This window comes from Fusarium flagelliforme, assembly GCF_020744385.1.
Source record: "Fusarium flagelliforme strain FIESC 12 MPI-CAGE-AA-0113 chromosome Unknown B0J16scaffold_2, whole genome shotgun sequence".
In the NCBI taxonomy this organism is placed as follows: Eukaryota; Fungi; Ascomycota; class Sordariomycetes; order Hypocreales; family Nectriaceae; genus Fusarium; species Fusarium flagelliforme.
Window position 1 is genome coordinate 3877828 of NW_025763504.1, and position 10107 is coordinate 3887934.

The following is a 10107-nucleotide window of genomic DNA, read 5'->3' on the forward strand; positions in this document are numbered from 1 at the left end:
GTAATATGAACACCACAAAGAGTGCCACACAAATGGCTGGGTCTATTGGCCAAGTCCTTAAACTTTTTTTCGATCCCGTATCCCAATTCACCAATCCATTCCTGCGCCGTTGCAATGCATTGCAATTTGTTTCGTTTACTCGTCGTCCTCGTCAGCCTCGTCGTTGACGACGTTGAAGAACTTGAGCTCGTAGACACCGCGAGAGGTAGAGACAATGCGGAGCCAGTCACGGAGCTGCTGCTTCTTGAGGAACTTCTTGGTCCTGTACAGTGTTAGTTTTTCATCTTTGCAAATCTTCAAACTTCGGCGGGCGAAGCGAGGGCCGAAAACGTACAGGTACTTAAGGTAACGACCAGAGAGCTCGTTGTGGGCGGTGATCTCGATCTTGCCCTCACCCTGCTGCTTGACAACAACGTTGTCGCCGAGGTTGTTGGTGCGGCCCTCAACCTTGATGCGGTCCTGGAGGAACTTCTCGAAGGCGGAGACATCGAAGATCTTGTCGCTGGCAGGCTGAGAAGCATCAATGATGTACTGCACGATATTAGTTAGCGAATGCGTTCTTTCGTCGTATCGTTTCGGTATCGGGGATCGCTTCGAATAAACCGTCTCGTATTGTTTTCGTCGGTTTGATTGCGATTTTTCATATCGGAGAGCGTACCTTCTTGGTCTGCTTCTGGGCCTTGCCCGACTTCTTCTGTTGAAATGACTTAGCCTACTGCATTTTTGTCGCGGCCACCTCCTCTACTGAGGAGGCGCCTAACAGCAAAGCGATGTCATGTACGTACTGCCTGAGGAGCCATTGCGAATGGATTGGGATTTGTGGTGTCTGAGGGGGACTTGTGGTGTTTTCGGTCGCAAAGAAGTCTAATCCTGCGCTTGAATCGAGGGAAAGGAATCAAAAAGTTCGAAGATTTCGGAAAAGTGCGGTGATTAGGGCCTGTGGGTGGGGCGTTGATGGTCATGTGACGGGCAGCCAGCCTCCGCGTCAAGCCAGTTGATATAAGGGATTTCTTCGGTATTTATCAAAATTGATCATAGTAAATGAGCCTATGTTCATATGACCAATTAATTCCAGCTCTGTCTGAAACGTGTACTTGGCACAGTGAGCTCGAAGGGTGGATAAAGAGGTTAAGCTGTAAATGGACTTTGTAAGGCTTCTCTTCTTGTAAGTGAATAGCTCCTCAGGCAAGTTATCCATGGATGTTTTCAACATAAATTCTACATAATACAAGGTAGAATACCACAAAGTTAATCTTTAACCACTTCGTATCTTCAAGTGTGAATGCAAGCCTTTATGGGTTGCATGCTACCTTGCTGGCGTGTACTATGTCCCTTGGTATCCTTCGTCTCAAGGTGAATTCACCCATGACAGCAAACTTTCGATTGAGCCTTTTTATATTCGATCAAGATTGCTACTTTCATACTATCGGAGAGAAAAAAAGCGCAATGTCTCAGATTTGATTTATGGATATTTCCCTGGTCCTAAATGCGTAGATATTGTGCTTCACTATCCGTCTTAGACACCTAAGGGGAGCAGCATTTTACAGTTTCCCATACAGGCTCTCAGCCTCCAGAATGATTAGAAAATAAGGTTTATCTCGTCTAGGAATGACAATGGCCTGTAGTCTCTTTCGTAACGAAATCATCAGCACTCATGATGATGTTCAAACTTACAGTTCACCAGTCTCGGGTTACTGATCCTGGGTTTTGGTTGAGACGCCATAAAAGGTGGGATCAGTAAGAGATCTCATGTCACTCTAGACTGGTTCTTGGGCCGTTCCGACTTGAAGTTTAGGAAGCAAGTTTTCAGATCCCATCATAAGGCCCAGCTACCACCACGGCCAGACGTTTCTTTTTTCCAAACTTCGACCTTGAACGATAAACAGATTACCAATACAGCCTGCCAGCTGGAATATAACTTATTTCTTGGTTCGAGTTCTTCTTGAGTGCGTGAGGGCAGTTGAAGATGATCATCGCGTTGATTTATCTACTGGTAACTGAAGATGAGAAGCAGCGTAACAAACGATAGCACCGAGTTACCTTATCCAGCCTCAACGAAGGAGAACGACATTCAGAAGTCCATATTCCTGACCTTTACTATATAGTAATATGCGATAGCTTTGATGTCTTTCAAGTTCAAACAGCAAGGTGTACTGTATTATAGTAAACTACGTTCCTTAACTACAATCCGCATAACCACCTGCCTTGTCGCCAGCATTGCCATAGACCTTGATCACACATTGATGATGTTGGTAGAATAATTTCAAGTTATTGGTTGAAGACAGTAAATGGAAAGAGGCTGATACTGATACTAAGGATATTTGGAGCCAAGTTTTGTTTCTTGTAGTCTCGGGACCCTGGCTCTTGGATAGAAGTAGAGTACGCCTTTAGCAATACGAGCGAACCTTTCATATTCTCTCGCCTATGTTAATGACTAACAAGGTAAAATGATTAACAAACATTTCAGACGCTTGACTAAGAACCTAGCCAAGAAAAGTGGTATTTCGCTTTGATGTCTTGCACAGGCCCGCCGAAGGAAGCCAACCGAGTCCAATCAGTACCTTGACTTCTGCCAATCAATATTTCAACAGAACTAACAGGCGTTCGGTTAACAGAGTCAACAGATAAATCATGCGGCAATCTTCGGATGAAAGCTTCAAGAACGTGAAAAGTGAAGCGTTGACATGGGGTCGTGTCTATCAGCCGTGATTCAATTCGTCTAAAATCCCACTGTCGGGAGACAAGCATCATACGAGATCATCGAAACAACTTTCTTATCCTGGCAGTACGAAAACGATTGAATTGGATACTACGGATATCGCAGAACCATGCTGCGTTCCATGGCCATGTATATCATATCACCCACTTAGCAAGTCTTAGAGAAGCTATCGACCTTGCAGTAAGTACCATCAGGGCCACTGGAGAGCTTGGTAGGCTCGCTGCCATCAGAATTGCCCTCATATAGATCACAATTCTTGCCCTTGTCTTGGCAAGCGTTGGAGATGGTGCGGGTATCGCCGTAGTTAGTGTTGACTGGTAAACATGTCAGTCACAAGTAAAAGAACCACAAGGGATGGGCTTACTGCCGCAAAGTACACCACCGTTGACGGCAGCGATGTTTTCGATGACAACGTTCTGAGGGCCTCCGTTGTCCTTGCAGTTACCGCAAGATCGGACAAGCTTGCCATAGTCCTCGACGTAGAAGTTAGAGATCTCAACAGTGCCGCGGCCGTTGAACTGGACAACCTTGTCGGCAGCGTGAAAAGCACCGCCTCCGCGGATAATAGAGGTACCTGACTTTTGTTTCAGTGTGATGGCATCCTCGCAGACATCCTCAAACCAGACATTCTCAAGAGTACATGAGCCCTTGCAGTGAACACCCTCAGCCTGGCCTGGTCCAATGATGACGTTACGGAGAGTAACTCCGTCCTCGAGGATGAACATGGCATCAGCCTCACCAGTCTCTTCCTGTTCTTTACAGACGGCAGCTGGTTCACGTTAGTTAGGGAGGTGTGACAGTTCTATATCGGTAGACTTACGGGATCGATCGTAATAGGTCATTCCGCCATCGAGCTCACTATAGACAGGAATAGCAGTGGCAACTGCGGTGGCACCACTGGAAGAAGGGATGGTTCGTGTGATACCTCCCAAGCCAGAGCCAGAGCCAGAGGCGCTATCGGCAGGCTCACTAGTAGGAGCTACAGTCAAGCTAGCGGTAACAGTATTGACAGGAACGTCAGAGGGAACATCTGCAGACTCCTCAAGAGCAGGGATAGTGGGTTTATCGACAGGCTCCTCGGGAGCAGGAGAAAAAGTAGGAGGTGGTTGAGTGATGCCGTTATCACCGCCCTTGGCAGGAGCTTGAGGAGGGGCTTGATATCCCAGAAATGCAAAGTCAGGGAGCTCGAAGTCAGTTCTCTAAACTGACGAAGCCTTCTTCGAGGAAGCATCAGGGATACATTGACTGTACCACTTGCTGGCCTTAACACAGGCTGATCCAGAAGGGCATTCCTTATCTCCAGAGTAAGCACTATCACCACACTGGCCGTACATTTGCACGACAGCAAAAGCTGTGCCAAAGTTGGCAATCGTCAGAAAAGCAGAAGTCCGCATGTTGAAGTATATTGGCTAAATGAGAGTCCAGTATGTGATAAACGAATGTTACATAGGGTCCTGCCCGTAACTAGTAGAGGATGGTATGAAAGGAAGTACAAAGCTTGTCGTGAGAAGCCAAAAACAAGATGGTCCTGGATTTCACTCGCCTTATATACAGGCGCCTATTATGCCAATATTCTGTTTCTTCTCAAGACTCAAGCATATTGACCCTGGGCAAGAAGCTGATAGCAGGGACCGAAGAGGCGCTCAACGAAACGGCAACCAGTCTATTACTGAAACCTTTACTGGGGTGATGCCATTCAGCTTTGAATGCTTCTGGCCGCATAAAAAGAAGCCTTGGCTCAAGTCTATTCGAAGGGTCTGATAACCGAGTTGCTCGGATTGGCGGGCGTTGGAAAGGGTAAGAATAATAAATCAGAGGGGTTAGATATCCTAGTTCGCTTCAAGACCAACAGCATAACCGGGTAAGTGCCCACCTGGTCGCTTACCATATGGATGAAGGAGTGGAAGCCAAGCAAAGGAGTTGGTGGTGTCATCGAAAATGGGGAAACGGAAATGAGGACCGATTAATTTCCCTGTTGCACAGTTGGGACCTTTGATATGCAGCCGAGTCAACTTTCTGGTTTCCAAGGTCAGCAGGAGGGTATTATTGATTGGCAGTCTGCGTTAAGAATAATTCCTCTGATTTCCTAATGTTAATCAATACACTATCCATATTTTACCTTACCATGATCGACTAGGATACTCAGAAGCCAACCAATCAACGCTTAAGCATCGTATTGGGAACTCATCATGCTTTTAGGCTAGTTTGATGTAGAGACCAGATCCTAGCTGAACAGGCCCAGGGACTTATAGCCTGAGACGCGAAATGTTTTGAATCCTGGAAATAAGGAAATCGTCAGAAATGTTCTCTGATGTTGAGCATAAGTCAATTGGTAAACCCCGTTCGTTCTCCAGTTTGCCGAGTCGCAGTTGCATCAACAATCGAGTCTGAACTCGTATTCCTGGCTGCGATCCCAAGGGTGCAAGCTACTGGTCCGGGGAAGACTTGGGTCTAAGCTTCGAGATGATGTTCTAGTGCAACGGTGAAGGCGTCCGTCTATAATCAATGCGTGAGCTTTCAAAAAGCTTACTTAGAATAGTCGTTGAGCTTTTATCATTGATATACAGACGTAGTGAACTTGTATCATCTCCATCTTGTGTCCTGAGTGCATCACGTGTTTTGTCATGTGATGTGTAGATCTCTTCCACGGGCTTCTCCTTCCCCTTTTCACAGAAGTCGAACCAGACTGATTAGGGGGCCGCAATGATGACGCCACGGGCTTCAAAAACTGGAGAATATTGACATTTGGAGCAGCAATAGTCTTTGACTTGCGGGTCAGAAAACTAACATTAAGATGCCCAAAATTCATGTTGAGCACAATTAGAGCAGACAAGCATAGGCTGTCACGAGAGCAATTGCCTGTCTCATCTAACTTAACACCTAGTTAATGGGTTACAGTACTAGTATCTCTATACGGTGGCTGCGCTATTAACTTTTTTGAGATTGCTCTCCTTTTTGGACACGAGAGTATTGGACCACTTTTTTAATTTAGATCAAGTCTGTCATTTCAAGGAAGGTTCTTTTGTGGCAGGCACATAATAGGGGGTACAGTATAGAGACAATACAGCTAACCTGCAGCTGTCAAGATGGATGGCTTCAAGACAATTCTTATCTTGCTGATCGAGTGCATTTCGCCGCATTCCTTGTTCCTTGTTTCTGTCCCCTTATCAATCATCATAAGTTGCCTCCGATGACGGTGTCTCCTTCAAGTTGGAGGTCTCCCGTCTAAAACGCTACTGTAAGGCGAGCCAAGTTTTGGGCCCCCCCAGATTTTTGCAAGGATCAAAACATCCCAAACCCAATCAGCTCTGGCAGAAGGTCCAGACCCGAATCCCAGACCCGGTTTTTTTCGCGTCAACGTGGAACTAGGTGCTTCGGTATCCGTAACCGTTTCTCCAGGTTCATAAGTTACAGCAGCGAACTCGACTGATGCTGGTATCTTCCACTTCCCCGTCTTGTTTCCTAGCACCTTACGCACATAACTAAGGACACAATCCAGTCCCGGGCATCCATCAGACACTGGGGCATTGCTTGCTAAAAAGAACCTCTCTCTCCTCCCTCCTCTTTCTCTCCCACAACCCGAACCTACCCCAACCTCAACCTAAGCCGCGTCATTTCCATTTTATCTAGCAGCCATGTCCTCACCATCCGGATCATCTCAAGGCGGGAAGCGCAAGAGAAATTCCCTTCGCGTCGAATCCACCACAGACCTTGACAATGGCATCCAAACGTCTTCGCGCGATGCTTCAGGCGAGGAGGGTGATACTACTGCCGCCGAGTCGGGACGCCTTCACGCTCGCGGTTCAGCACCAATTCCTAAGAGACAACGCTCCAGCTCGAACCGTGATCATGCCGTCGACCCCGGTGAGCCAAGCGACACCACTGAGGCCAGCGTCGACATTGCTGAGCGTGTCGGTCGCAAAGGTCGCCAGCCTTCTCTGAAGGACCTCGACGAGGAGGAGCAACGCCGAATCGAGGCCATGCCCCCTCCTCCCATTGGCAAACTACAAGACCCTGCTGGTGGCTACAAGACGAACCCTCCTCCTGTCGGACGACCTGTCCGTGTCTACGCCGATGGTGTCTTCGATCTCTTCCATCTTGGGTATGTTTTCCGCTTGTTTGTATCCGGCTTCTCTGGCAGTACAGAGTGGGATGGATTGCAATTGCGACCGAATTGTGCTAACAGCTTTCTAGCCACATGCGACAACTCGAGCAGGCCAAAAAGGCTTTCCCCGATACAACACTGGTCGTCGGTGTCACTGGCGACCACGAAACACACAAGCGCAAGGGTTTGACTGTCATGTCTGCCGCTGAGCGTGCCGAGACCCTCCGCCACTGCAAATGGGTTGATGAGGTTATCGAGGACTGCCCATGGGTTGTGACTCCTGAGTTCCTTGACGAGAACAAGCTCGACTACGTTGCTCACGATGATCTTCCCTACGGCGCCGATGAGGGTGACGACATTTACGAGCCCATCAAGGCTGCTGGCAAGTTCCTTGTTACCCAGCGCACAGAGGGTGTCAGCACAACTGGCCTCATTACAAGGTAAGGCGGTATTTCACCTTCGTTTCTACGATTATTCTAACGCCTGTAGAATCGTTCGCGACTACGAGAAGTACATTGCCAGACAGTTCAAGCGTGGTACATCCCGCCAGGAACTCAACGTCAGCTGGCTCAAGAAGAACGAGCTGGACCTCAAGCGCCACGTCCAGGATCTGCGAGAGAACATCACAAACAACTGGTCCACCACTGGCCAAGAACTTGGTCGCGAGCTGAAGCAGTTCTGGCCCGTCAGCCGTCCCCAGAGCCCTGCCCGATTTAACAGTGCAGGCACCGCTGAGGGATTGCGTTCCGAGGGACTTCGCTCGCCTACTACCCCTGGTACTTCTGGTACACCCAAGGAGTTCATCACTGGTTACGCCCTCGGCCTCGTTGGTGGCGTTCGCGGATGGGTGAGTAGAGATCAACAGTGAATCTTTGGCCTGACTAACAACTATATAGATGACCAAGAGCCGAGGAAATGTTACCGATAGCAGCCGACCTCCCAGCGATGACGAGTCCGAAGAGAGCGATGCACACGCTAAGTCGCCAAAGGACTCGTCAAAGGACTCGTCAAACACCCCCACAGCGGCCGCTTCATCTAAGCTATGAACCGAGCCGTGCATCTTTACAAATATGGGAGATTGAATAAAAACATGTCCGAAGGGTAAAGAGGGTAGGACTACCGCAAAAGAGACGGCAGGTGTTTTGTGCAATTGGCTTTGGATTATTATTTTAATCAGTATTCGGCTATACGCTTTAATAAAGGGCCGGCATACAAGGCGTTCCGGCTTTTGTTTATGTATTGAATGCTCTTGCGGCTATGGAAGGATCTTAGTACGCTGCTGGGCCAGATTCCTCTGTTTCGTACCTCTTGTACTGCAGTTGGACGAGATAATTTGAAGAGATTACGTCTTGTTTGAACTCCAGGGTTTCACACGTCATCTACTGTATTTGCCGGTTTCCTCTACTAGTGAACAACTGCACGATAACTCGGATTCGCATAATTCGATCTCGAATTAGATTTAGGTTTCATTGCCCAGCTTACCAAGTTGGCATGCATGAGCCCCTTGTTAAGGCTTGAATATCGGAGCAAGTCAGCCCGAGTCAGATGTCTCCAGGGTATTCAAGCCTCTAAAGGGCGCAGACGCGACTTGCCACGATATGGGGGCGGTTGCGCTTGTTTGGCGTTTAAACCGAGCGGCTATTTCATACGCAGATCATATAGAATCGTCCATATTCAAATGAATGCTTATTTGAGGTAACGTTCCATTATAACGACACCCTCAGACGTTGCGGCATAGTGGTGCGGGATATCAGTATGGACAGGCTGAACTTGCTGATCAAATAGTCAGCATGAGCATGTGACGGTGCGCTGGCAGCAAAATACAGAAATCGCCGAGACGGATGAAAGAGATAGCAGATCCAGATAGTAGATAGTAGAGTATTCCCAGACCTATGTACCTATGTATGGTTAGGTTATGATGTTACTGCTGGCTTGACCATTGCGTAGCATAAAAAACACCTATCATCCAAGGCTTAGGGCGCCAAAATACAACAGTCTTGTTGCTAGTCTAAAATGGCATTGGATATCTGAATTATTTCGTTCCTTTGGTTCTTAGCAACCAGTTCTAATACCCTGATGACTGTAGAACCCAACTGTCGGGGCAGGCATGGAGCAAAAGGCACTACATCATATCCGCATATTCGTCCGAAAAGGAACGGCAAGCTACAGCCGATCTTCTTGAAAAAGGAGAACCGGACAAATTTTGTGCTGTATGATTAGCAGGTCGAGCAGAGTTGCGGTGTATGGAGGAATTGGAATAACAAATGATGAGTGGTACGCAAAGGTAACCAAATTGTAAGCACTTCCCCACGCGCAGATCTGCTTCCTTTCCCAGAAGAACACATGCGAATCAGACCAGACGTGCATCGGCGCTGAAAGTTTAGTCGCAAAAATGGCCATGTTAGTGAAGGGATGCGTTCATGGGACGGGATCTAGGTACGTTAGCGAAGAGCTTGGCAACTCAAAACCAACATGTTGGCTCGACTCGAACAAGATCTACATTGGGCAAAGCCGCTTCTTGTTGATATGGCATTGGTCAACAAGAGCCTTCAACTATAAAAATAGTCGGATCTCAAGCGCCGGGGATCGTCCGCTCTGGCACGCACATGTGGTTACAGTGCTTTCGCAGGTCGCGTGGAGGGCATGAAAGAAGAATATTCTCCGTGCGGGCCGAATCCTACAGCATGTTTGGGCCTCATGAAGTGCAAAAGAAGGATATGACTAGACCCGATGCGATGGGAAACACGCAGCGAAATATGTTGACCTAATTTAGGAAGAGCGCACGCATCTTGCTTGTGTCGTGCGTCTGTTGGCGTTGGTGTTGATGTTGGCATTTCCATTTCCAGCCAAAAGGCGGGGGAGTCGGTGGAACAAGGGAACGGACCGGGCCCCGCTTCTCTCTGGGATCTAAGTCAACAGAGATGGACTTGATAGAAGCACTGCCCGCCGTTTGATAACAGTATCAATCAAAACGAAACGCAAGGCATTGTTTGAGTCGCCTGGTTGATCCGTGAGTAGAAGAATGCCTTGTCTCAAATTAATTAATTCCCGTAAGCTATCGATCATGTAACAAGCATTCATCATGACGCTCATAACTCTCTCATAGCTCATTGCACATGCAAGCGAAAAATAGGTGGCTACTGACAAGGGTTTGACAGGCGCAGCTGCTGTGTCGAGTGTAAAAATAGATCACGTCAGGTCATCATGAAACATCAGCCAATGAACCTTCGCGTGGCTGAGTCTCAGTGTGTCCTCGAAGGAATTTCTACTTGGTCGCCCTAGC

General features: G+C 47.9%; 3 protein-coding genes across 3 annotated transcripts; 1 reads left to right on the forward strand and 2 right to left on the reverse strand.

Annotated features, from left to right (window-relative positions):
- Positions 1-6: 6 nt before the first annotated feature.
- B0J16DRAFT_334169 (ribosomal L22e protein family-domain-containing protein) lies at positions 7-1071 on the reverse strand. The gene is made up of 4 exons (XM_046126930.1): positions 786-1071; positions 659-694; positions 335-531; positions 7-262 (listed from the first exon to the last, which is right to left on the reverse strand). The coding sequence occupies exons 1-4, from the start codon at positions 960-962 to the stop codon at positions 136-138; spliced, it is 537 nt and encodes a 178-aa protein (XP_045986910.1). The 5' UTR covers positions 963-1071; the 3' UTR covers positions 7-135.
- A 1795-nt stretch (positions 1072-2866) lies between these two features.
- B0J16DRAFT_380899 (putative pectate lyase) lies at positions 2867-4113 on the reverse strand (the record flags this gene model as incomplete). Its single annotated transcript, XM_046131112.1, has 4 exons — positions 2867-3033; positions 3084-3488; positions 3540-3903; positions 3925-4113. 4 exons carry the CDS (start codon positions 4111-4113, stop codon positions 2867-2869), a joined length of 1125 nt encoding a protein of 374 aa, XP_045986911.1.
- Positions 4114-6039: 1926 nt separating this feature from the next.
- B0J16DRAFT_69059 (uncharacterized protein) lies at positions 6040-8237 on the forward strand. The gene is made up of 4 exons (XM_046134304.1): positions 6040-6821; positions 6914-7264; positions 7314-7671; positions 7721-8237. The coding sequence occupies exons 1-4, from the start codon at positions 6355-6357 to the stop codon at positions 7868-7870; spliced, it is 1326 nt and encodes a 441-aa protein (XP_045986912.1). The 5' UTR covers positions 6040-6354; the 3' UTR covers positions 7871-8237.
- Positions 8238-10107: the final 1870 nt, after the last annotated feature.

What these genes read in the sequence shown, in the direction of transcription:
- B0J16DRAFT_334169 (XM_046126930.1), bottom strand. Translation starts at nt 962, where the DNA reads ATGACCATCAACGCCCCACCCACAGGCCCTAATCACCGCACTTTTCCG. An exon ending in TCGCAATGGCTCCTCAGGCA is followed by an intron (nt 695 to 785) that starts GTACGTACATGA and finishes TCATTTCAACAG; the next exon opens with AAGAAGTCGGGCAAGGCCCA. An exon ending in CCCAGAAGCAGACCAAGAAG is followed by an intron (nt 532 to 658) that starts GTACGCTCTCCG and finishes AATATCGTGCAG; the next exon opens with TACATCATTGATGCTTCTCA.
- B0J16DRAFT_69059 (XM_046134304.1), top strand. Translation starts at nt 6,355, where the DNA reads ATGTCCTCACCATCCGGATCATCTCAAGGCGGGAAGCGCAAGAGAAAT. An exon ending in TTCGATCTCTTCCATCTTGG is followed by an intron (nt 6,822 to 6,913) that starts GTATGTTTTCCG and finishes ACAGCTTTCTAG; the next exon opens with CCACATGCGACAACTCGAGC. An exon ending in TTGGTGGCGTTCGCGGATGG is followed by an intron (nt 7,672 to 7,720) that starts GTGAGTAGAGAT and finishes ACAACTATATAG; the next exon opens with ATGACCAAGAGCCGAGGAAA.